Source organism: Phoxinus phoxinus, assembly GCF_949152265.1.
Source record: "Phoxinus phoxinus genome assembly, chromosome: 3".
Taxonomy (NCBI): Eukaryota; Metazoa; Chordata; class Actinopteri; order Cypriniformes; family Leuciscidae; genus Phoxinus; species Phoxinus phoxinus.
Window position 1 is genome coordinate 13,220,333 of NC_136878.1, and position 25,675 is coordinate 13,246,007.

The window sequence follows — 25,675 nt, forward strand, 5'->3', positions numbered from 1 at the left end:
TTCCATAACAGATGGCAACATCTAGGCCTGTGCTTTATTATTCATATTAAATATTCCTCTCTCTATGCCCAATTTGTTTAGTCTTAATAGTTCATTTTAAAATGCAAATATGGTGTGCTGGAGTCATGACAATCTAATAGAAACACCCACCCAGGGTAAAAAAAGCCGTTGTGTTGATATAAAAAGCAAAAGCTACGTGTCGGTTTGCAATTGAAATAGAGCGTGCAGAGGTGTTGAACTGCAGACGAGAAAGTGAAAGTGAAAGAATTTTCCAGTGTGACGGGTTCCGCTCAGAATCACTTCTGCGCTGCACTTCGGCTGAGGCAGAAGATTTGAAGATGGGTAAGAGACTAACATAAATGCTAACCATAGGCTAAACAACATGTCAATTAACGAACCGAAATCTACAAGGTAACATTTATTGTAATTTATTTTCGTTTCATCAACTGGTGTGACGATTTTAAAATAGGCCTACCTTACATCTGGCACAGTTTCAAGCGGGCTGGCAGTGGCTGCATCACCCACTGAAGGTTTGGTCGGTTAGAGAAGACCGTCCTCTTTATGGACAAAATGCATAGCTCTATCTATCAACAGCCTCATATGTAGCTGCCTAGGTCTATATATGGCTGGCAATATATGGGCTATAACAAAGGTCTAGTTACTTTCGATTTTCGATTAGCAATGTCAAATCGTTTAGATTAATCGTTTGACCGATTCACAAAATCTGTCTGAACGCTTCGCTGAATTATTCTCGAATATTACGAGAGCGTCGCCAGTCGTCAACAACTCAACAGTGAACAAGCCAGGTCTCTGGGTGTGGTTTAAAGGTGCAGTCGACTGTTGATATTTGAAACCGACTGTATATTGTCCACATAAAATAACCCCCCAAACAGCTTTCAATATCAAACAAAAATAATTATTTATCATCATCAAGTCCTTTATCACTGTATGCTGCCTAGCCTAATTGTCAATCATCAGAGATAAACCACAATTCCATCTCTTATTGCATGTATTTGTTATAGGTCAGATGAGGGGTCTGACTGAAAATAACTTGCTGTACAATTCTGCAAAAAAAAAAAAAAAAAAACGTATAGGCTATTGTCTGTCCTTTGAAAAATTAGAGTAGGCAAAGTTGTATCTGTCACAAGTTCACATTGTTTGACTCACAGTGTGAACTGGTACCGACTATTTTGATTGTTCAATCTGTGTAACAGCGAGAGGTGCCTTTTTAGAATTAGAATACAGTGCTGCAGCTTCTCCGTGAGGCTCTGGGCGATCTGAGCGTCCTTCAACGTCAGGCGATCTACAGATAATGAGAGTAAAATATGTTAAATTATACTGAAATTGAAACTGAAATGCCAAATCAATATAGGCCTACTCATGTTAGAAATCAGGGCTTTCCACCTCTTATCATTACCCTTCATGGCACTTTGCTCATTCTGTGTCACTTTGTGTTTCTCTTTTGTCATGATTCTGCCCTCATGTCCTTGATTTTCTCTAGTCTTGAGGCAGGATCATGACAGACCCATGTTTTGTGTGCAAGCACATGGCCTGTTTGGGCCATGTGCTTGCGTTGTCTCGTCACTTAACCCTGCCCCCTTGTTCTCCTCGTTAGCCTTCATTATTGTCTAGTCAGCTTCACCTGTTCTTGTCATTAGTGTCTCCCTATATTATCCCCATGTGTTTGCTGTCCTGTGCCGGTTCATTATTTGACGTTGTGATACCTAGTGAGTATTCTGTCAAGCTTATTGTTGAGTGAAAGTTCTGTTTCTGTATTTGCTGTTTGTTTGTTGTCTTGTAATCTGTAAAGTCCTAGTCAAGTTTAGTCACCCTTGTCCAGTCTATGTTTTGCCCCCTCGTGGGTTTTGTTTTCCCAGTTTTTTTCTTTAATTAAACTTTGTGTGTTACATACTGTCTGCGCTTGGGTTCATCTGCTATCCACATAACATCTTTAGGAGAAAAAATGGAAGTTGATAGCAACATTAAGTTCTGTTTACACGTATTTTTTTTTATTATGAAGGAAAATAAAATAAAATTAATATGATATAAATATGACTTTATTAAAGTCCACATTTTTCTCTTTTTTTTCTTCTCATGTTTCTCTTTAGGAGACAAAATGGAAGTTGATAGCAACAGTAAGTTCTGTTAACCCTTTTATTTTATTTTCCTTCATAAAAAAAAAAAATACAATTAATATGATATAAATATGACTTTATTAAAGTCCACATTTTTCTCTTTTTTTCTCTCATTCTGTGTCGCTTTGTGTGTCATGTTTCTCTTTAGGAGAACAAATGGAAGTTGAAAGCAACAGTAAGTTCTGTTAACATTTTATTTTATTTTCCTTCATAATAAAAAAATACAATTAATATGATATAAATATGACTTTATTAAAGTCCACATTTTTCTCTTTTTTTCTCTCATTCTGTGTCGCTTTGTGTGTCATGTTTCTCTTTAGGAGAACAAATGGAAGTTGAAAGCAACAGTAAGTTCTGTTAACATTAATTTTATTTTCCTTCATAATAAGAAAATACAATTAATATGATATAAATATGACTTCATTAAAGTCCACAGTTTTCTCTCTTTTTTCTCAACACAGATGCGTTCAAGATCGTTTTGTCTGAGGCAGCTCAAGATGACACCATCCCGTGTCATCTGTCTCCTGAAATCAGTGCTGTTGACAAGGAGATCAGATGGTTTAAGGAGACAGACTGTGTTTGTTTCTATAAGAATGGATGGTTGATAGATGGGGTGGGCTATGAGGGCAGAGTGAGCCTACCTAAGGAGATGAAGAGAGGAAATGTGTCTTTACAACTAAAGACATTAGATTCTGGTGATTACCTGTGTCAGATGATCATCAGTGAAGTCCGTAGAGCGGAGATAACAGTAAGAAAAAGTGAGTGTTTCATATAACCTCATTCTACATCAGCTCTAATCTGTCAGAATGAACTGAAATCTAGAGGATTGCCAAGTGTTGGTTTGTCACTGAACTGAGAAATGAGACCTATTGATCCAATCTTTAAGACCAATGTGCCAAAAAACAACTAATTAATAAACCAAATTTTTCCCCCCTGATTAATCTATTACTTTAAATGTTTCATTGTGATTTCACAGTGACTCCTGAAGATCCGACTGCGCTGCTACAAACAACCAGAGGGTCCGAAAAGGTAACAGAAAAATATACATTTTACTTTACAGTATTTTTTATTACAATATTTGTATACATATACAGATTTATGTCTCTATATGAAATAAATGTAAATTATTGAAATTATATTTTGTAGCTCCAATAATAATTTAAATAATTTTCTTTCCAACTGTCTTTGTAAAAAAAAAAAAAAAAAACATTTCTTAATGCAAAACCTCAAATGGTCCACACTCTCATTCAGTAAAGATTTCTTTAATCTTGTTTTATTGTTTATAATCACCCAGAGCAAGGTAGAACATTGTTGTTGTCCAATTTTGTCTTCTTAGATTACTGTCAAAAACATTTGCAGTTACAGCTTGCCACTATAGGGCAGTACCCTTAAAGGGGCAACTTTGTACCTTATCTACACCTAAAAGATGCATATAAGTAGAGTAATGGTACGCCATGAGCCTTTGAGGGGTAAAGCAGGTACAAAGATGTATCTTTAAGGGTATTGCCCCTTTGACACGCTGTTGTACCCCTGAAGGTAACATCATTGCACATTTTTTTCTGAGTGTTGGATTATCAAGCCAAGTGGAATTTGATTACTCACTTGTATAGTTGTCAGATTATATTCTTACTATATTAAACAATATGTGTATCATCAACCTAAACTGTCATATGAGTATTTCACACAGTTTATATTTTATAAAAGGTTGGTGGACAATGTTCTTCTCTTCAACTAAGCGACAAAAAATGGACTGATGAGGAGAGAATAAAAATGGAACGTTCTGCTTTATTGGCAGGTAAGATCTGTTGGGACTCGTATCAAATGTTTGTGACAGACACAAGAAACTCATTAGACTCCATCTGAAAAACAATAACAAAGCTTAAAGTAGTTTGAAAACAGGGCATTTGATTTATTCAATACAAAAAAAATCAAATGTGGTTATCTTGTATATATGAACGCTTATTAAGGATAAGCAATATAATATGCTTGATTTTTTTTTTTTTTTTAAATCGGGAATTGTGTTTATAGTTTTCAGTAATCTAGAAAAAAGAGATGCACCGAAAGAAGATCTGCAGACACCGACTGAGGAGAATGACAGTGAGAGAGTCCCAGAGAAAAAAACGAAAATGATGGACACCAGTAAACCAGAGGAACAGGAAACCAAACCAGAAAATAAAATAACAGATCAGAAAGCGTCATGTTCAAATCCGATATTACTGGACAATGGTGGGTGTTTGTCACATTTGATAGTTTGTCAGGATACATCCAAAGACATTTTTTTGTGTATTCCAGTTAAATCTTTACATGAACATGCATATCCACATGAGTTGATGACAAACAAAGTTGCAATGTATCACACATTCTAGAATGTATTAATCATATCTGCTAGAAACATACTGTCATTTTAAGAGCAATCATTAGAGTAAATGATAGAAAGACAATGTTACAGATGTCTTCAGTCTTTCTTCCCACATGTTAACAGACACAGATTAGCTAGTTATGTAATGTCATTTTCATGGGAAAGAAAGAACAGAAACTGTAATATTGCAATGTATGTCATAATATAAGGTTAAAAGGCTGATACACTGTACATTTGGGTGAAAACGTTTTTGTTAAAGTCAGAATAGACATGAACTGCGTATCCATAACATGTGATTTTCGTCTCTCTCTTTTTTTTTTCTTTTTTTTTTTTTTTACTATGCTATTATATTTCCCAGATGTAAAAGTGTGCATATATCGGACTGGAAAACCAAATGGCGGTGATGGGAAATTTACTGACAAATTGAAAAGCCAAATTCCGAATCTGAGGGAAGTTAAAACAGCGGAAGAGAGTAACTTTATTTTGCTTTTCTGTACTGCTGTTTCCCGAACTGGAACTGATATTGACGAAGCTCTTAAAAGATTGAATGGCAAGACAGGTTGATTGAGTATATTTTCCCTCTATTTTAAGTAATAAAAAATGTTTTTATTATTCAGAATATTCTGGAGTACATGAAGGTTTTTATGGTGAGGTCATTCAACAAATTTGTCTATTTCCTGAACAGACTCTAAACCGGTTGTTCTAGTGGTGCTTCATCACACGTTTGAGAAAGAGAAAACCTTACCAGACAGCAGCAGATGTGTCAACAGGAAAGACATACTCACTGTGGACTGTCTGTTCTATGAGGATACAGGATTACTGGAGTGTCCGAAGAATTCAGATGCAATTGACAAAGCTGTGAACTGGTTAATAGAGCAGGTATTTAACAACATGCTCCGTAAAATATGCTGATAAATTTAATTTGAAAAACATTTCACTGTTTTCTCAGCAAGCTCATGTTGTAATCGTTCTCTGCAGGGGTTGACGGCACCTGCTAAAATATCACATCAAAGTAGGTTAAAGTCACTTTCTAACAGCAAATATATTATTTAATCTGTATTATTTATGTTGCTAATCATTTTACCCTATTTTATACTGATTTTACCTCAATGTTTTACAAAACCAGTGTCGGAACAAAACCAAAATCAAGCAAGGATCAAATCAAATAAGGTACATTTTAAATTGTTACATTTTCTCTGGTAAACATTTTATACAGTTTTTATCCAGATACTGTGACTATATTTCAACATAAATTGTGTCTGTAGCATAAACGTGAACCACAGCAAGTGGTTAAGGAGGACTCCAGATGTAGTAAAAGTAAGTTTTTATCTTATGATGGATTACACAACTGCTTATAGTCACACATTACATTCTTGACTTTTTGATGATGGATCAGAATAACTCCTCTTTCAGGACACCATTCCAGAGAATGGAATTCATTTTTAAAACTGTCTTTATTATCTTGCATCCATTTTTTTTTTACGATCTTATTTGTACATTCCCCTGTTTTACTTGATTTATCCCAATTCATTTTCCAGAGCGTGTCAAAGTGTTCTCCATCTTGGCTGGAAAGACAAATGACTGTGAGAAGAAATGTATTGAAATTCTGAAAAACCGAATTCAGAATCTGAGGGAAGGTAGTAGTGCGGAGGAGAGTGACATTATTTTGATTTTCTGTCCTATTGTTTCTCGAACTGGAACTGACATTGAAGCTGCACTGACCAAACTCAATCGCTCTACAGGTTATTTGATCATCACATTATTTTAACTTTTTTTTTTTCTCAGAGTATTTTGACTCAAGGTGATACATTTCTAAGTATTTCAGATGAATTCATCTTCAGTAAATTTGTCTATGTCCTTGAACAGACTCCAAGCTGGTTGTTCTAGTGGTGCTTCATCACACGTTTGACCCAGAGAAAACCGTACCAGACAGCAGCAGATGTGTCAACAGGAAAGACATACTCACTGTGGACTGTCTGTTCTATGAGGATACAGGATTACTGGAGTGTCAGAAGAATTCAGAGGCATTTGACCAAGCTGTGAAATGGTTCATAGAGCAGGTATTTAACAAGATATGAAAGCTGCCATTAAATGTATCATTTGAAAAACATGTCACTCACTCGTAAGCTCATGTATAATCATTCTCTTACAGGGGGGGACAAAAGGTGTCAAAATATCTCCACGACAGAGTACGTATAGATTAACTATCATCTAGATAAAGTAAATAAAACATGTTCTGCATGAAAAAAAATGAATGCATATGATTTCTGTTTGCATATGTTCTAATGCTCAGTAACACACGTTAAAATGTAAATTTTCTTTTCTTTTGAACAGACAATGAAGCCGATGAAGCAAATCAAACGGGTTTTTTTGGGAAACTCCCGAGTATACCTTTTTTAAAAAAAACGAAATAACACTGAGGATCAGTCCACCACTGCTTACTGCAACGCTAAATGATTATTAGCTATTAAGTGTGAATATAGGTTTAATTATAATCATTTATAATCTGATTATAATAAACCATTTATGTGATATGAATGATGAATGAAGTAACAGTCTACTCTATAGATGTCATGTTAAGTACAGATTAATTATGTATCTGCACATTCTTATATCAATAAATGGGGTGTATAAGTATGAAATGGATGTTTTATTGCTTTTTTGCCTACAGTGGTCAAAATTGTTCCACTACTTCAAAATACATACATTTTCATGACCATTGTGACTCCAGACTTTTACTTTTGTATTTTTCATAGACCGCTTTTGCTTCAGCTTTCTAACTACAGCTTTTGTAGATGGATGCTAACTTGAATATGGTAAATGCTGACAATATAGAAGTCAGAAAGTGAAATCATTTGAGAAGTTAAACCGTGGCTAGATGTTAGCTTTAAAATGTAACTTGGAGACGGTGTCTCTTTAATAAAATGCATTCTCTCTTACATTCTCTCTGTGTCTGTAGGCCTATACCTCACAGTCATGTCTTTTAAAGAAGTTTCTTTTACCGTTATCTGAGTTTTTCTTTTTTTTTTAATTCTTATTTAAGTGTAACGGTACTTTAAAAGTGGACTGTAAATTAATCATTAGTAAAGGGCCAATTTTTGCAGTTCAATTTGTATAATGAAAAAATATTATTTAAACACACCTGTAAATAAGACACAGTCACCAAAATCAAAACGCCACAGCACACTGATATATACAACCTGTATTTATGAAGTAGTGCAGATATCAGTACATAAATGATTTAATGTCTCATTTCAGCTATACAAGTGATCTGCTCATTCCACTCATTTCTCCATCTCCATCATCATCATCATCCAAACCCAGTGCTTTGCTGAAGATTGAAACCCTTTTGATAAACATGCACAGCTGTTGCATAGAAATCACCTCTATATTCTCTTTCATGCAACTTAATAGTTTTTCTTTAATTTAATGTGTGAAACAACTGACTTTGAATAAAGAAGGGCAACCCACAATCTCTGTCTATTTTAGGGCTTGATTTGTTTTTGTTTTCATTCTTTCAGAAATGAATTAAAATATAGACTTGCTGGTGAGGTCAAGCTGGGGAGATAAGTGAGTGGCACTGCTAAAGGAAAAAAGAAAGGCTTAGCAAACCAAAAACTGACCACATGGTCTAAAAATCACAGACAAATATGCAGTGTAATGACTCTTGTCTGTCTACGTTTCAAGTTGAGTTCAAATAAAAGTTATTTTAGCACTGCAATGACTTTGCAACATTGACCTCATGTGGCAACTTTAGGAAATGCAGGGGTCAAAGTGTAGGACAGCATCCAATGTCTTTTTTTAATACTCCAGATTGTTGTTTGGGGAGAAATTGTGCTTTTTGCAGGTAGACCATAGTCAAGGTCACTCTGAAACAAATGTTGGATAATAAAAGAGTCCGAAAGTGAAGTCAGATGATTTTAAATAGTTTTTGGCTATATGCTTTGGGAGGGAGAGTTGGTTGACTGGTTGTCAGGAGTGAGTTTGCTTCAGCAAAGATAAGACGGAGACATACAGACATTCATTCAATCACATTTATCAGTCACGGATACATAGTGCAAAACAAGTGTAGTCCCCATTTATGCAGTTTCTATGACATTATAATCAAAGATGCATCCAATCAGAACCAGATTTGACTCCATCGCACTAAGTCTAAGCCAGTCTGGAGTGGGCATGGCTGTTTTCTGCTGTCGTAAGGGGCTGTTTTGTGCAGCAATATTGCATGTGTAACTGGATCTGATCAGAGGGTAAGTGTCTGTAAGCAATGCTTTCTGTGATTAAAACAAATTTAATTCATAAATGCATGTTTTATCTGGAACATAATACTGGAGGAAGTGCCTGCATCTTCTTATACATGCATTCATAAGGCACCCACAGTGAGAAAAAACTGTCACAAGATGAGTCCTAATGTTGTTGATCTTCCAAGCAGAGGTTTGTCGACAGTGTTGGATTATGAATGTGATTTTTTCACATATTTAGATTCACAGGACTAGTTTGTTGCATAGACTGTAAAGGTCAGTTAGAGTTTAAACTCAGAAGATAAGATTTGTGTGGTGAAAACAGAGCCAGAGAGGAAAAGCTTGACCTCACCAAAATTATTTGTTTACTTTGATATTTTTATTTGTATCATATCTGTGTAAATATAATTTGCACATATATATATTGTAACTATTTTAGGGGGAATATCATTGTCTTTGTCAATATTAATTGCAACTGCTGTCAAGAGACAGTTCTCCAAACATCTAAATTAAACACAAAACAGTTTCGGATGAGTATTTTAATGGTGATTTCTTTTTACAAGAATCCTGATCTTTCGCCCTGGCCAAAAAACAAACCGTAAACAGTAAAAGTTGCGTTTCCATATGCAAGAGATCTCGGAAAAGGCGGCTAACGCGCATGTTTACCGTCTAAATTCAGCCAGGGGCACCTTAAAACAACTTTTAACTTGTTACATTTTCATAAGTTGATAAAAATGATATATTTTTTTTGTAATTAGACGCTGCAGTTCATAGAAGTAAATCTTGTTTACTAGTATATATACAAATATATATATATACAATCTTTTTCTTTATAGCATGACAAAATCACAGACACCCTATTTTATGTGTACTAATTTTACAATCAAAGAGTGATGTAAGGGGGCAGAGATGATAAAAAGCAGCATATTTGTACACGTACTGGGGGGTGTTTGACCGTACTTCCTCTTAGTTCAGGGAAGAATAACCTTGCACTTTAAATTCGTATCACGATAACCTAATAAATACGATCAATGAGATTATACATAGTACATTTGTGCTCCTTCTGGATGGAGCTGTATTCACACACACACACACTGCCACATTATATTCACGTATTGTGACTGAGACTTCGTCGAGTGTAGTTTGGACTGAATCACGCTCACCTCAGCACTGTGAAGCGTCTCACATGATTAAAACCATTACTACGAGCAGCAGGTGGAAGACGTGTGCGGCCTCGGGTGAGAAAATGGTGTTCCATACCGAACATTTTCCCATAATGCACCGTGCGTGTGCATATGCATGTGTGGGGCTGTGTAAGGATGTCGCTCCTAATACCGCACCAGATTTCTCTCTCGGAAAGTCCTCTGTCACTTCTCTCTCTCTCTCTCTCTCTCTCTCTCTCTCTCTCTCTCTCTCTCTCTCTCTCTCTCTCTCGCTTGGAAGAGCAGAGCAGAGCAGCTAAAACAAGCGGCATCGGTTACTACATACAATATATTGCTTCAAGAAAACGCTTCTAAAATATTAAGGGCTATAGTCATCCTCAATAATCTAAAGTGCCTTTTCTGTGAGAGTCGAGCAGGGCGGCTGAACGGGCCCTCTGATGCTGGGATACGTTCATATACTGATTCTTTCACAGACGTTCTCTTCAACACATTGGCACACGCACACAGACACACATCGACACATTCAAGGGACATAATCAATTACATCTGTCCTGGAATCAGGCTGTCAGGACAAACAGAGCGACAGAGACCGAGAAATGCAAGTCCTGTCTTCTCTCTGGAAAGATGGAGGGATGGATGAGTAAATAAACGTGTCGAGAGATGAGTCATTTGCTTTTTCCCGAAGTGCTGGAACCCCTGGAACCCCGGTCTCCTCCTTTGCCCCTCTCTCTTTCCTCCCTTTCACCTCTATCTCCTCTCTCTTTCCCAGATGCGTCCCTCTTTTCTGAGCTTTTGTCCGATGCCTCTATTTTATCTGATCGGTCTGAATGCTCAGACTTCTCTGACCTCTCTGATCTCTCCGCCCCCTCCAATGGCTCCGCCCCTTCAGAACGCTCCTTGCGCTCTGATTTGTCAGGGTCAGTTGAGGAGTTTGTGGCTTTCTCCCACTTGGCAATGTCCTCGATCTCTTTCAGGCTTGCGTTGATACTGTTGACCCAACCTTTCAGATCCTCCTGCGAGACAGAACATACACACACTTGTAATAGGGCCACAATAGACAAAATACTCTGATCTTTTTCACTCAGATGGGGCTTTGTCTTTACCTCATCCTTAGCCAGAAAGATGTAGTCCCCTTCAGCAGTGGTCCTGAAAATAAGAAACACATAAATTAGAAACACATAAATATATATGGAAAAGGTGTTAAAAGGGGAAGATCATATGAAGTCAAGAGTTTGTGGCTTTGACACACGGTGCTGTACACTACCGTCCAAAAGTTTGGAGTCGGTTAGATTTGTAAATGTTTGGTTTGTAAGTTTCTTATCTATTTTATTATATTTTAAAATGTAATTTATTCCTGTAATACAAAGCTGAATGTATCATAATCATTACTCCAGTCTTCAGTGTCACATGATTATTCAGAAATCATTATAAAATGCTGATTTGCTGCTCAATAAACATTTCTTATGATTATTATCAATGTTGAAAACAATTGTTACTTAATATTTTTGTGTAAACTGTGCTACATTTTCCCCAAGATTCTGTAGAAAGAATAAAAAGTTCAAAAGAACAGCATTTATTTGAAATAGAAATTATTGGTAAAAATATAAATGTATTTACTGTCACTTTTAATCAATTTAATGCATCCTTGCTAAAATAAAGTATTAATTTGTTTTAAAAAGATTCTTACTGAAAAGTAGTGTAATATAAAAGAAAACATTAAGTCAATCCTTATGTCCTGCTCCATATCTTTCTGTTTGAATAGAAAATAAATCAACACAAAAACTTCAAAAAGCATCAGGTCTTTAATCTTTAATGTTTACTGAAAGTGCATTTCCTGCATAGTTGTTTGCCATTGTTTTTTGTAGATTAGCAGGCAAAGCAGCATTATTAAAGATCAGTTGTACCTGAGAATGAAGACATTCTTCTTCTTTTTGTATCCGTTGGTAGTGTCAAATTCGCAGATGGCCAGGTTGAGAAGTGGCTCATCGTTGAAGGGTGTGGTCTTGTGTCGTGCGTCCTTGTAGAACCCGATCTCCCCTTGTTTGAGTACGCAGAACATATTAACCCACGACTTGCTGCAGGAGGTGCAAAAGGTTAGAAATAACTTTGTGAGTTATTAGGCCATACCAAGGCATTTAGTATTGTTATTATCAGACAAGCACACTCAGAACAGCATTACTACCGGTACTATTCATTACTTGGTCCCACAATCTTGAATACTACATCTTTGACTATTCATATTACATTTGAAATGAACCTCAGTATGCCGTGTATAAACTTAACCCTATACTGCACGTAGTATATTTTAAGTATGTAAAAAGGGTTAATATCACACTGAATGCATCATATTCAGAGAGCTCATTTAATGTACATCATTTACTGTACCACTACCAGAATGTAATCTACCTCTAGTTTTTAAAGTTGCAGGTTGTAGGTCATGCAGCAACAATTTAATGGACATCAATTAATGTAATTTATACTTGCAGACTGTGTTTGTTTACTATCTAACAATATGCATGCTATTCTGAACACAGTGGTATTTGTGGATAAAATTAACATAATTAGCTAATAGCTAGGTAACATGATTTCTAGTGTATTAGCAGTAGCGATGAAAAGCATTTAGATTATTCATAAGATTATAATGATCAGAAAAAAATCATGAATAAAGCTAAAGATCATTCCAGGACATTGCAATCAATTGCTAGTTATTAGCAGCTAGTAAGAAACAAACCTGTTTGGGCTTCTCTCTTTCCCCTCCTCTTCGTGTTTCCTGTACAAGAAGCCCTCGTGATGGACAGTGTGGGTAGGAGGCTGAGGTGTGGATGGGCCACCCTGAGCGGGCGCAGAACGGGACCTCCGTGGCTCTTCGGGTTCTTTTGGACGAGGTCTTCGCCGTGGTTTGGGGCGGTCACGAGCTCGAGGGCGATCCAGACGGCTCCCTGGTGCAGAGAGGCTACTGGATGGTCTGTACGCCTCTCCCTTCGCCTGAAAAAGAAGATATTCTTTGTGCATGTACGAACCGTTTGTTGATACTGAATGTGTGTATATGAAGATTAGATGTGTTCTGCATGACATTCAAGTGCTTTCTTTGCTTATAAAAATATATGCACATACTGTATCACACTTTCACTTATATCTGCATACAGCTAAATCAAAGTTTGCATAAGATCAATCTTACCTATCTAATTAAATGTATAAAGATACTTAAGAGTCTGAGCTGAGATCACAATTCTGCTCTATCACCACTGTGCCCTTGAGCAAGACCGGGATACTCCAGAGGCACTGTGTGAGTCTACTCTTATTTCGACTTTGAATGATACAAATGGCACAAAAATCCTAAACCTTTAAATCAGTGGTGTGTGGACTGATTTAAAAGTAAAGAGAATCACCTGAACATACACTACCAATCAGTTTGGGGTCAGCAAGTTTTTTATAAACCAATTAATAACAGTAAAGACTTTAACATGGTTACAAAAAAAACGTTCCATACATCAAAGAATCCTGAATCCAAAAATGTATCACGTTTACACAATAATATTTAAGCAAGTCTTCAACATTGATAATATTGAGAATTATTTCTTGAGCACCAAATCAGAATATTAGAATTGATTTCTGAAGGATCATGTGACACGGAAGACTGGAGTAACGGTTGCTAATAAAATCAGATTTGCCATTAAATAATTAATTTACCTTTTGAAAATATATTCAAAGGTAAGCCTTGGAAAAGACTTCTTTCAAAAAATAACAAATCTGACCAACCCCAAACTTTTGAACGTAGTGTATTACTAATTGTTTAGAGGACGCATTAAAATGGTGATGGGGAATGTGATGTATGATGTGAATTAAATTTATGACAAATATTAAATTCAGTACAGACACATGACACATACATGGCAAGCTTCTCTCTCCTGCACTTGCTCAACAATCTCAGCCATAGTGGAACGCTTCTCCCTAAAAAAGATGAGAAAGCCAACTTAGAAGTTAGATACCCATATACAGATAAGAACACACACATACACAGATTTGTAATTTTTTCATGGTAGGGACTTTCTTTAGACTTCTATGCTTTTATATTGAACTAATTATAGTTTCTAAATCTTAACCATAGTCATAACCCTCACTACAAACTTTCAGCATTTTTATATTTTCATTATCATTTATATTTCATTATTCAGTATACACATTTTTATAGAAATATGTATATTTGGTTTAGCGTGTTTTTATAGTTTTTTGTAATTATGTTTTGTGCTTTTGCCAGTTTTATTAGTTTTTTTATTTTGTTTCAGTTAATTTGCCAAGAAAACATTTCTAATTTTAGTTTTCCATCTAATATTTATATACTTTACTTTGTTCCCACTATATTTCAATTAACAAAAAATATTTTTAATAGTTTTAGTTAACAATTACAGCACTGCTCATTACTTAGTATGTTTATTAAGCTTCATTGAAACTGTTGGCTGACTTCAGGTTTTACTCTCCTCATGGGGATCTTTAACATTAACCCAAACCCTAAACACACCTCTAAAAGCTAATGCATTTTAGAATTTTAAAAATATACACTTCCTTTACTTAATTTATGAATTATTTTTTTATCTTTAAGGACATCACAGAAAGGAGGTTTTGGTCCAAACTATAGCCAAACAAACACATATACACACACTCACCCAGCTGTTTTCTTGTCGGACGGCTCTTTCCCAGATTCTGCATCGCTGGAGTCATGTTTCTGTACTCTCTGCCTACCACTGGCCTCCTGCTCACTGGACGACTGTCTCTCCAGTCTTCGACGGTAACGCTCCTGCCTAACAATCATCGGGAGCTCGTTAAGTCGCGCCTGGATCTCCTGCTCGCTGGAGGTCTGTCGGCCAAGCCGGTACTCTCTCTCCCGTCTCAGGTGATCCATCTGCGGGTCGGAGCGGCTTCCCCGGGGGTCTCTTTGTAAACGGCTGTGGATCATCTCCAGGGAGGGGTCCAGGCCCATAGGAGGAGCTGGGACGCCTGCTCCTCCACTGGCGAGCTGAGCTCGGTGAGCCTCCAGTAAAGGTGGAACAGCTTTGTGAATGTGGTTGATTTTGGGCTGAAAGCAGTCAGCTTTCAGGTGCTGCCAAGCATATCCTATTTTGGGCTCTACCACCCCCACAGCACCTAAATGGTTCAGGCTATGGTAGCTGGAGCCATCCTCTCCTAAAACACCCTGTTGGTTTAGTCCAGTGTAGCTGGAGCTATTCACCCCCAAGACACCAACTTGTTGGTTTAACCCCTGATAGCTGGAATTATCCAACCCTGAAACACCCTGTTGTTTTAGCCCATGGTAGAAAAGACCCTCCGCCACAACCCCTGATGGCTGGTTTAGCCCGTGGAAGGAGGAGCCATTCATAATGGGCGTGTAGGGGTTCAGGGTGGACCCGAGCCGCTGAGCGAGTGTGTGTGCCACCATGTGTTCTGTGGCGTGCATGAGGTCCGGCCCAGGCTTGGACTCCAGAAGTGAGTCCTGAAGAGGGTTACGGAAAAGAGAGGAGGACGAGGACGAGGAAGAGGAGCTGGGCACAAGACAGGAGAGAGGGAACATCTGTCTGCTGAGGAGAGAGGAGGTAGAAGGTGGCTTGTTCAGTTCCTCCTTCATCTTCTCTGCCTGCAGATGGAGGAGAAAGAGAATGTTAAACAAAGAGTCAATGAGTGTTTAGTTCTTCATTTTATGTTATTTATAAGTCTTTGTTCCCATAATGACCTGTCGTAATGAGCTGAAATGGTCCTTCCATGTGGCTGCGGCCTTCCTGAATGCTTCATGCCGGCGAATCAGCTCCTCTACCTCGTCTGTCCCGCCCCCTGTCTCACGAGTGTTTGGAGTGATTGGTTCTTTGATTGTGAGCCAGGACTGCTCTGCCAATCCTGGCTGGGTAGACTGCAGCCTCTGCTGGGCTGGAGGGCACAAATAGAGCTTATGGATAACTCTGAAGGAGGAATACATTGGCAGACATTTGACATGATGTTACAACCAAGTTATCACTGACCTTGCTGAAGCTTCTCCCAGTGCTGTTCCCATCGCTCATTCAGGTCTTTCTGCTTTGCCATGACATATTCCAGCTTTTCCTTTACCTGGATCAGATGGTATAGATATTGTAATGATTTATGAGCAGAACACGTATGGCAAATTATCCATGTTTTATGAAGGGGCACAAAATGGGTGTATTTAATGCAAAGGTGTGCCACGAATGAATAGTACCAAAACAATGGCTTTTTTTAAAACCATGTCTTTCAAAACATATTTAATGTGACTGTCACATAACAAAAAGAAGAAAAATATATCCTTAGATCTTTACACTACTGTTCAAAAGTTTGGGGTCATAATTATTTTTTTGGTGGGGTGGGGGGGCTATACTTTTATTTAATAAGGATGCATTATATTGACCAAAAATTTATATTTACAGTTATCAAAGATTGAGATTTTTCTATTCATCAAAAACTCCTGAAAAAAATGTATCACAGTTTTAATGAAAACATATTGCAGCAGAACAGTTTTTAATATTGATAAAAGAGAATAATTATTATTGTGGACCAAATCAGCATATTAAAATTATTTCTGAAGGATCAACTGACTAAATATTTTTAACAATGAAGTTTTAAAATACATAGTGATTAAAACACAGTAAAGTTTTTGGTACTTCTTTGGTTTTCTCTGGTTTTATGTATGTGTTTGTATGTTTTAAAGAGAGATCACCCAAAAATGAAAATTCTGTCATTATTTAATCACCCTCATGTTGTTCCAAAACTGTATGAGTTTCTTTGTTCTGCTTAACACAAATGAATATATTTTGAAGAATGTTTGTAACCAAACATTTGTTGGTTACAAACATTCTTCAAAATATCTTCATTCTTCACAAAGAAATTCATAGAGGTTTGGAACAACATGAGGGTGAGTAAATTATTTTTTGGGGTGAACTATCCCTTTAAAGTGTGCACATAAATGGTTCAGTGTTTGAGAATGTGTCTACCTCTTCAGCTGCAGGGTTGCGTGCAGCGAGCAGCATCTTTCCCATCTCCACGCAATGCACAAAGTTCTTGCTCTTGTTATCTATCTTACTCTTCAAAATCTGATGTTGGGACATCATGCCTTCCAGCACAGAGAGGTCCCTGACACGTACACAAGGACCCACCCAACACCGAAACCCACGCCCAGACACAAACAAGAAACATGCACACACATTATCCTGATGAACATTGTCTATTGTGATTGGTTTCAAATTTAAATACAACAGTATATTGATTCCGATAGTTCTATAAATGATCTGGTACCTGGCATCGTCATTCGAGCCAATCTGTCCCATGATTCCATCCATCCACATGCTCAGTTCTCGCACCACAGCAAAGAACTGGATCTTATCGGTTACTGTGGTAACCTGCACACGGCTGCCCTCACATGCAACGAGGAGCTCTTTCCAGGCCTGCATTACTTCCTGCTCACGGCAAAAAATGGCATCTGCCTTCTCCCCGGCGTAAATTGCACGCAGCTGAGCTGCATTTTCTTGTAGTTGGCGCACCTGAGGGGGCAAAGGTATTTGATATTAAGCAAATGCTTTTATTATAACTTGACTTAAAACTAAAACTAACCATCATTTAAATTTAATTTAATTAAAAGCTACTTGTTTCCCTCTTAACTTATTCTGATTGGTTTACACATATATATTTTTTAAATCATGTGCCTTCATAATCTTTAATCAAAATAACTTCCCTCTCCCTCTTCTCTCCTCCGTTGATTACTTGTTTACTGGCATGAGAGCGAGACAACCTGTCACTCACATGAGATGACAGCAATAGCAAACTACAACAATCCAATCAATTCCCAATAGACAATATGAAATCCCATCCTACATTTGTTCTGGTTCGAGAAGCCGTTTCACTCCGTTTCATGCCGACTTTAAAGTATTCAGCACTGTGTGATGGTTGTAACTGTGTTTCTGAGTGTTATTGTGCTCATCGGCAGAAATGGGAACCACCCCTTGCTGGGTCAGGAGGACGAACCAGCCTAAACACTTATTTATCGTGGCGGCTGCACCTGGTCAGAACAGGTGTTGTTGTTTTGTGTGAGTGTGTGTGAGTGTGAGTCTTACCTGCGAGACCAGCAGCTGCAGGGAATGCTCGAAAGAGTGCAGAAGTCTCTGCAGTGTGCCAGGGTTGGCCGAGCTCACCTGACAGGACCTCACCTCTGGCAGCTGTCTCATCTTTCCCTCAATCTGGACCAGCACCTACAAAACACAAACACAGACACATCAATGTCAATTAACTGTGAATGTGTTTAAAAAACATGCTTTATGGTTGTATGTGTGCTTGTATACCTCCTGACAGTCAGTGAAGAACTTGTGCAACTGGTACGAAGCTGCGAGCATCTGCGCTCTGGTCTCCATGAGCTCCAGAAGATCCGCCCAGGACTCGTTCAGTCCGTCCTTCCACTCGGCGATGGTGGCAGCATCAGAGTGACTGCAGTCAATCATCTCATTCACCATCTTATTGACAGAATCCATCTGTTTCTGACCCACTGCACGTGTCTCAGTGGAGAACCGAGTAAAGCTGCCCTGCAGAACCTGGGAAGATTAAATAACACAAAAACAACATGTCAGAGATGAGCTCAAAGAAGCTGAGAGATTTCTGAGTGAAACAAAATATTCAATGGGGAAAGATGGGACTTTTTTTAAATAGTAGCTTAAAACACTGCCTAAACAGCCCTTTGTTTATTGGTTAATATTATTTCCTGTCTAAGGGACGTCAGCAGGAAAGGAAAATTCTTTCAGTGGAATAGCAAATTCATTTTGGGTTCATTTTGATTTCATCTTAACTGGAAGTCAGTATATTACATCCCTGAGTTAAGTGTGAGCTGGTGATACCGTAACATGCTCCAGGTCCTGGCCTAACTCAGTGGAGCTGGCAACCGCCTCCCTCTCAGAGATCCATTTCTCCAGTGCCTCCACCTCTCGCTTCAACTGATACAACCAGTACTGCTGCTCCAGCTTAGTTTTTCTCTGTTCCACCAGGTCTTTCAGAGACACATACAGCCGGTCTATGTGAGCCTGCTGTTTGGTGATTTGCTCACTGAGATGGAAGCAAGAGAAAGAAAAAGATAGACAGAGATTAAATTCTGAGAGAGGGCCACACTCCATTTATTGCAAATCAATAAATCTACCATTTAAAAGTTTGTGGTCAGTTGTTTTTTCATGTTTTTTTCATGTGTCTTATGCTCATCAAGGTAGCTTTAAAAAAAAATCAAAAACAGTAATAACACAGTAATATTGTAAATCATTATAAAAATGTCAAACTGTTTTTTATTTGAATATATTTTAAAATGCAATTTATTCCTGTAATGGCAAAGCTGAATTTTCAACAGCCATTCCTCCAGTCTTCAGTGTCACAAATCATTCTAATAAGCTGATTTGGTGCTCAAGAAACATTTCTTATTATCATCAATTTTCATAAATATTTTTGTATTAACCATTATACATTCTTTTTCAGAATTCTTTGATGAACAGGCTACACAGAACAGTACAACAGAAATAGAAACCAAGAAACCGACAAAATGTAGAGCCTGCCACTGTCGTGGTTAGTTAGACCAAAAACTCAGATTAACATGGAAGAGATTTGTTGCAGTGTGCCTGATTTGGACTTGGTGTAAATGAGACATTTATATTTACCTGTCTGGATGTCCCAACTCAAGCATTCGACGGCACTGCTGGGACAGTGAGCCCACTGTCTCTGCATAATTCTCTACTGTTTGCTCTAAAGCCAACTGCTCTTTCAGTAACCTAAGAGTGCTGGTCTCGTCCTACAAAGAGGAGAGAGAGAGAGAGAGAGAGAGAGAGAGAGAGAGAGAGAGAGAGAGAGAGAGAGAGAGAGAGAGAGAGAGAGAGAGAGAGAGAGAGAGAGGGAGAGGGAGAGGGAGAGGGAGAGGGAGAGGGAGAGGGAGAGGGAGAAGGAGAGGGAGAGGGAGAGGGAGAGGGAGAGACAAACAGACCTGTATTAACTACAGTTTACAACCCTGCTATAGTCTCTATTTTAATAAACACACACATACACATGTCAGTGTATTGACACACTGTAATAAATTATCTAAATAATGCTGGGTAATGACATGAAAAACAGCATAAATTAAGTCAGGAGAGGGTCCCCCATCCTAAAATTGTAAAGGCATCTATTTAGTTTCTTGCATAAAGGCCCAATTTATATTGCGAAAAATGTATGCAATAAATGTCTAAATATTATTTTAAAAAAGTTAATTTTCTATTAAGTTAATTATTACTTTTTTTTACTCAGCACTATATTGTTAGATGCATTATTTATTTATTTGCTCAATTATTTTCTTTATTATTATTAGAATTTTTACCAAAAATATATTTTTTATTTACTTATTTATTGTAATCAAACTTTTATTTATTTTTTAAATAATTTATATTTTTTATTATTCTTCTTTTTTTTAATATCCACAGATCCCCCTAGCACTCCCTTGCGGCCCCCTGGGAGTTCCCGGACCCCACTTTGAAAACCCCTGATTTAAGTGATAGATGGATTGAGTTGTAGGTACAGTACATACGTTTCCGTTTTCCTCATTGAGGACCTGGAGCTTCTGTCCACTGAGCCAAGACTCGGCCTTCGCTGCCTGGGTATAGTACTGCTGGGCGTGACTCACAGCATCCAGCATCACTGTGCGCCGTTCCATCTCTACCTGGAGCACCTCCCACAGCTGCCTCACGTGCCCCGCCCCCTCCCGCACAAGCTCCACCTCTGGGGTCCTCAGGGCAGCAACGGCCTCTGCCCTGTCCAGCACCTCCTCGACCCGCCCTCTCCGAGTCTGCATCTCCATCTGCAGTGCCTACAATCCAATTATTCACACAAGTGAAACATCAAAATACATCACTGGAAGCCATGAGAACCAGACCATATCCTCAGTCTTAAACCACAACAATATCCAGAAATCTGCAAAATGACTAATGATGTATCAAAAAACAAGAAGAAGGTAGTAATAATATTTTGGCTTTTAATGCAAGTTCAAGAATGATTACTATAAAGATAGCTATAACAATAACCATATTAGCATCCATACCAACAAAATATAACATTCTGTTTATTATAAGCACATGCTGCAGTTATCTTGTCTGCTGTGGGCATCCCTGTTCTCATAGAATTAGAAATATTATTAAAACTCATAGTTATCAGTACAGTTATCGTCCTTGGTGTAAATGGTCCTTTATAAATGTAGCTGATAATCGATCCAAATTGACTGACAGACTCCACAAGCCATTTGAATATTATTTGGCTGTTCGCCAACAACACATCACTGAGATTAAATTCCCAGACCTCTTATTTATTTGATCTTATTCATTCTGCTTCCTCTCTCTTTTATAGTCTTCTAGTTATGGAATGTATATATAAAATATATATGTAAAATATCCTCTTACATCATTTTATGAATGTACAAATAACATACATGATTGTTCAATGTAGAAGTTACAGAAGTTGGTATCCCAAAACGAGGCAAAAAGTATCAAAGGAAAGAGCAGCATTGACTGTTTAATTACTGTGATCAAAGCTAAACTTTCAAATTGTTTAGATGGACACTTTTCCCCCCAAAAAATGTGGTTAGGTGATTGAAATTTTGCGTCCATTCTTTGGCATTTATAATGACTTAAGGCTTAAAATTAAAGCTGTTAATTTAACACATTATTGTAGTGTGACTAATTGTAAAAACGGAGCATATCCCACAGTGATTGTCTTTATTCTTTATCACAGAAACACTACTACCTGTCTGATAATGTCCCAGAATTGTGTCCAACATCAGAGTTCAGAAAAGGAGACAATAGTTTTACTGACAACAGGTTTGTAACTCCCACCTCATGGTTTTTGAATAAATGCTGGACACTCTGTAGATTGGTCCCATATTCTGTAGATGAGGCCAAATGTAACCGCTCCTGAATCCATATCTACAAAAAATAAAATAAAATAGAGAAATAGAGGGCTTTAGGTATAGTAAAAGTACATACACATTTTTTCATGAACTTGTGGGTAGTAACTATGCAGTTGTTATTGTTTTCTGATAGGGTTGTATAATTAAACTGAAATAAAAAACACTTTTCCCCCTAAATAAAAGCTTAGCCGTTTAACGTTTGAAAAATTATAAATGAAAATAGACATAATTTTACAGCTAAAATTATTATATTTTTCTTAAATAATATTTTTTTTTATTTAACAGTGAAATATATATTCACAGCCAAAGTAAAAACAAGCACAGCAAACTTGGAACTTTTTAAAAATTGTTAAAAATCGCGATCACAATTTTTTTCAGAAAAATCACAATTTGATGTTTCCCCAAATCGTGCAGCCCTATCTTCTTAAGTTTGTTTAGGATGTCCTTATGCAATTGCAAGGATTTGAGCGTTAATTGCTAACTTTCTAGGGAGTAACTAAGTGATTATTACTGTAAACTGGATTTTTTAAAACCTTTTTCTGCTCTTCTATTGCTTAGAAAAGTAATAACTTCACTCCTTAACAAGCAGAATACTTTAAGATATGCATTATGTCCAAATTTTAATACTTAAATGAGCAATGAGCAAATAGTAATAAGAAGCACCACAAACTAAATGGAGAAAAGAAAGAAACACTCACAATTTCTTCCTCCAGGTCCTGGGTGACTTGGTGCATTTCTTTTGAGGCAAGAAGGATCCGCCTCCTTTCCTTCAGAGGCTCAATAAGACGCACAATTCGGGTCTCCACCACACCTCCTTGCTCTTCTATGTCTGGTATCCGGGGATCAGCATTGCCCCTGACTTCACCAACACCGTGATAAAGCTGCATTTGGGCTTCCAACGACTAAGAGATGAGGATAAAGTGAAATTACAAAGGGACATGCAATTTGCCAAATCAAGAAATATAATTTAGTGGCTGTTTCTAGTCTCACTTGTATCCTCTGGAGTTGCTGGCTGAAAGTGGGGCGGGGCTGAAGGAGGGTGGGTTGAGTGGTGTGGGCGGAGCTTAGTGTGGGCGGCTGCTCCTGTATGACGTTGAGATGCTGGTCCAGGTCGCTGAGGTTGTTGGTGGGGAGCTCGATAGTGCGGTGGTTCTGGGTTTCAAAGAGCTGGCGAGCCTTGACTTTGGTGGTGTTCTCCAGGTGAGACCAGCACTCTCTGATTTCCTTCAACTTTACCTCCACCACCGATCGCAACTCAGGCTGTTCCTGGATCAGCTCCTCGCCCTCCTACACACACAAATGTAACATAATCCATGGACTTGTTACTGCTCTGGCCCTCAACCACCAGCCTTGCCTGAGTGTGTGTGTGTATGGAAAGAGATCAAAGTAAAGAGAGAATCTGTCGCCATGGCTGAAGTCCAGCCTCTTAAAATAGGGCGGGCACACACACACACACACACACACACACTCTCTCTCTCTCCGCATCAGTGTGTAAAGGTTCATTCTTCCCTGCAGAGACACATGAAATTAAATTCACTCCTGAATCTGATCTACATCCCTCTTTCCGTCACAGAGTCGTCACTGTGTGTGTGTGTGTGTGTGTGTGTGTACACGTGTGCATGTCCATATGTGTGTGCATTTGTTTCGTAATGCAGTGCAGCAGTTCTCCTTTTGGCACAAGTCGCCTGCTCCCCTGTACTGCAGTGTGTGTAAGAGAAGGAGAGAGAAGGCAGAGAAACAGACGGAGAAATACAAAGACAGATAGAAACGGTAGAAACAAAAAGAGAGAGGGAGCGGAGAAAGAAACAGGAAAAAGGGGATGTTTGGATGGAAATAAAAAAGATGAAGGAGAAGGTAATGAGTATGAAGATGGAATGAAAAACTAAATAGATGGTTCTAGCTGGATGCTAAGGTATTCTGACTGGTTTTTAAGTATTGCTAGGGTGTCTTAGCTGGCTGTTCGAATTTTCTGGCTGGTTGCTAAGTGTTGCTAAGGTGATCTGGCTGGTTGCTAAGGTGTTTGAGCTGGTTGCTGGGGAGTTCTGACTATTGCTAAGCATTGCTAGATTGTTCTAGCTGGTTGCTGGGAGCTGCTAAGGTGTTCTGGCTGGTTGCTAGGCATTGCTAGGGTGTCTTAGCAGGCTGCTAGAATTTTCTAGCTGATTGCTAAGCGTTGCAGGGGATCAGCACTGGCTGATTGAGCTGGTTGCTGGGGAGGTCTGACTGGTTGCAGACAGACAGATGCTCTAAGGACATCATCATGTCCCGTGATTGGTCCAGCCGCCTGTCTGTCATTGAGGATGTTGAGCTGAGTGAGTTTGGAAGTGGGGGAGGGGGCGGGATCTTTTCCTAAAAAAGTTCTCTAATCACAGCGGGACGGAGAACAAGTGAAACTTACAAATTTGAGATAATTAAGCTTATGTTATCTTATGTTTCAGAAATTCTGTGGATTTAGCTCACAATACAATAGTAAAGAGTCAAAACATTTGGTTTAGGTATGGCCACATGTACCCAACTACTTGAAAGTGACAGCAGTGATTGATCATAAAAAACGATGATCGGGTGACAAAAAAAAAAAAAAAAGTTTATTAATGAAAATACAATAAAGTGCAAGCCGTGCCAGTCTGTCATATACATAACAGTATAATCAGAACATTCTTGTATTATAATTTTGTAGATTATTTGTGCTTCAGTTGCCCTTTTTGCACAGTTTTTGGTAAGAGCGCATTTACAATGGGAGTTGCAAATTCTGACTTGCACAGTCAAGCTAATCTGTGCAAATGTAATTTGTAATATTGAGTTTATTATGTATACTGTATATGGGGTGCAACAGTACATGCATTCATCCCGAATCGCCACGGTGTGGACATCACGGTGCAGTGCATACAGTCAGACGACGAATACAGTCAGTCACTGTATTCTTGAAGAGACAATCTATGCACCACCAACCCAAAACAGTTCAGATGGCATGCAAGATGGCATTTATTATGTTAAGTAGGTCATTGTATGGCAAACCATATCTATTTGTAATTAATAGATAATCAGATTATTGAGATTATTGATTGATTGTATTGTCTATTTTTGTTATGCATGTTGTCTTGATTTCTGTTGCTGCTGTAACACCTTAAATTCCCCTCGGGGATTAATAAAGGAAGTCTAAGTCTAAGAGCTTGCTAGTAGCCTATAGGCCTTATTCACAGCAGTGCCATCTGTGAGGGATAGACATATATCTCTTCAGTGGGTTGTATTTTTTTTTATGTGTTTTTGAACACTGCAAAAATATATTTCCTTAAAGGTACAATATGTAAGAATTTTGTAATAAAATATCCACAAATCACTTGCACAGTGTGATATATTTCCTGCAGTTGTGTACTTACAATATCCCAAAAGTTCCCAAAGATTTTTAATTTCAGAGAAATTCCAATTTTAAATAATTGTCCGTCCCGGAAAACCTGTTCACTTGTCGCCTGTCAATGACAATATCCGCATTACCCCTGGTTTCCGCTCGTACTACTGCCATAGTAACCATGGCGACAGACGTGGACAACTGCGTAGTGCGTAACGTCTAGCTGAATGCTGTTGTTGTTTTATTCAAACATTATGGACCATGGCAAGCAGAGTTTGGGGAAAAAGGAGAACTAAAATTCTACCATTTATATCCGCGGGACTTGCGGGATTCGTGTGTGGCGCTGATATTTGTCTCTTATTAGCAATCACGCCCTGCTTCATACCACAGTCATGATAAAAACATCAATGTATTCACTCATCCATAAACATTATTACATCCATCGGCTTGATGGCAAGTTCCATAATTCCGGAGGAAATTTTGCACCATC

General features: G+C 38.1%; 2 protein-coding genes across 15 annotated transcripts in view; one reads left to right on the forward strand and one right to left on the reverse strand.

Moving 5' to 3' along the window:
- Positions 1-5: 5 nt before the first annotated feature.
- Positions 6-7,432, forward strand: LOC306995325 (uncharacterized protein). 12 transcript variants are annotated; one of them, XM_079606850.1, is made up of 19 exons: positions 278-342; positions 1,956-1,982; positions 2,109-2,135; positions 2,284-2,310; positions 2,456-2,482; positions 2,597-2,893; positions 3,112-3,164; positions 3,840-3,930; positions 4,164-4,361; positions 4,853-5,053; positions 5,180-5,373; positions 5,473-5,506; positions 5,621-5,664; positions 5,760-5,811; positions 6,033-6,077; positions 6,207-6,236; positions 6,361-6,554; positions 6,647-6,683; positions 6,829-7,341. In XM_079606850.1, exons 1-19 carry the CDS (start codon positions 339-341, stop codon positions 6,906-6,908), a joined length of 1,662 nt encoding a protein of 553 aa, XP_079462976.1. In that variant the 5' UTR covers positions 278-338; the 3' UTR covers positions 6,909-7,341. The 12 variants fall into 12 exon arrangements, with proteins under 12 accessions (XP_079462977.1, XP_079462978.1, XP_079462979.1 ...); XM_079606851.1 differs by lacking the exon at positions 1,956-1,982 and having other exon boundaries at positions 6-342; positions 6,033-6,089; XM_079606852.1 differs by lacking the exon at positions 1,956-1,982 and having other exon boundaries at positions 6-342.
- A 185-nt stretch (positions 7,433-7,617) lies between these two features.
- The window catches only part of sptbn4a (spectrin, beta, non-erythrocytic 4a), a 44,245-nt gene continuing 26,187 nt past the window's right edge, over positions 7,618-25,675 (reverse strand). For all 3 annotated transcript variants that reach the window (XM_079606833.1, XM_079606834.1, XM_079606832.1), the window contains 18 exons: positions 22,830-23,126; positions 22,538-22,741; positions 21,766-21,855; positions 20,469-20,747; positions 19,573-19,703; positions 18,772-18,976; positions 18,226-18,471; positions 18,001-18,135; positions 17,186-17,430; positions 16,885-17,023; positions 15,904-15,988; positions 15,621-15,811; positions 14,560-15,524; positions 13,786-13,846; positions 12,627-12,880; positions 11,800-11,970; positions 10,999-11,041; positions 7,618-10,908 (listed from right to left, as the gene is read on the reverse strand). In XM_079606833.1, the coding sequence (XP_079462959.1) occupies positions 10,561-10,908; positions 10,999-11,041; positions 11,800-11,970; positions 12,627-12,880; positions 13,786-13,846; positions 14,560-15,524; positions 15,621-15,811; positions 15,904-15,988; positions 16,885-17,023; positions 17,186-17,430; positions 18,001-18,135; positions 18,226-18,471; positions 18,772-18,976; positions 19,573-19,703; positions 20,469-20,747; positions 21,766-21,855; positions 22,538-22,741; positions 22,830-23,126 (4,089 nt within the window). In that variant the 3' untranslated portion in view covers positions 7,618-10,560. The remainder of the gene's footprint in view (positions 10,909-10,998; positions 11,042-11,799; positions 11,971-12,626; positions 12,881-13,785; positions 13,847-14,559; positions 15,525-15,620; positions 15,812-15,903; positions 15,989-16,884; positions 17,024-17,185; positions 17,431-18,000; positions 18,136-18,225; positions 18,472-18,771; positions 18,977-19,572; positions 19,704-20,468; positions 20,748-21,765; positions 21,856-22,537; positions 22,742-22,829; positions 23,127-25,675) is intronic.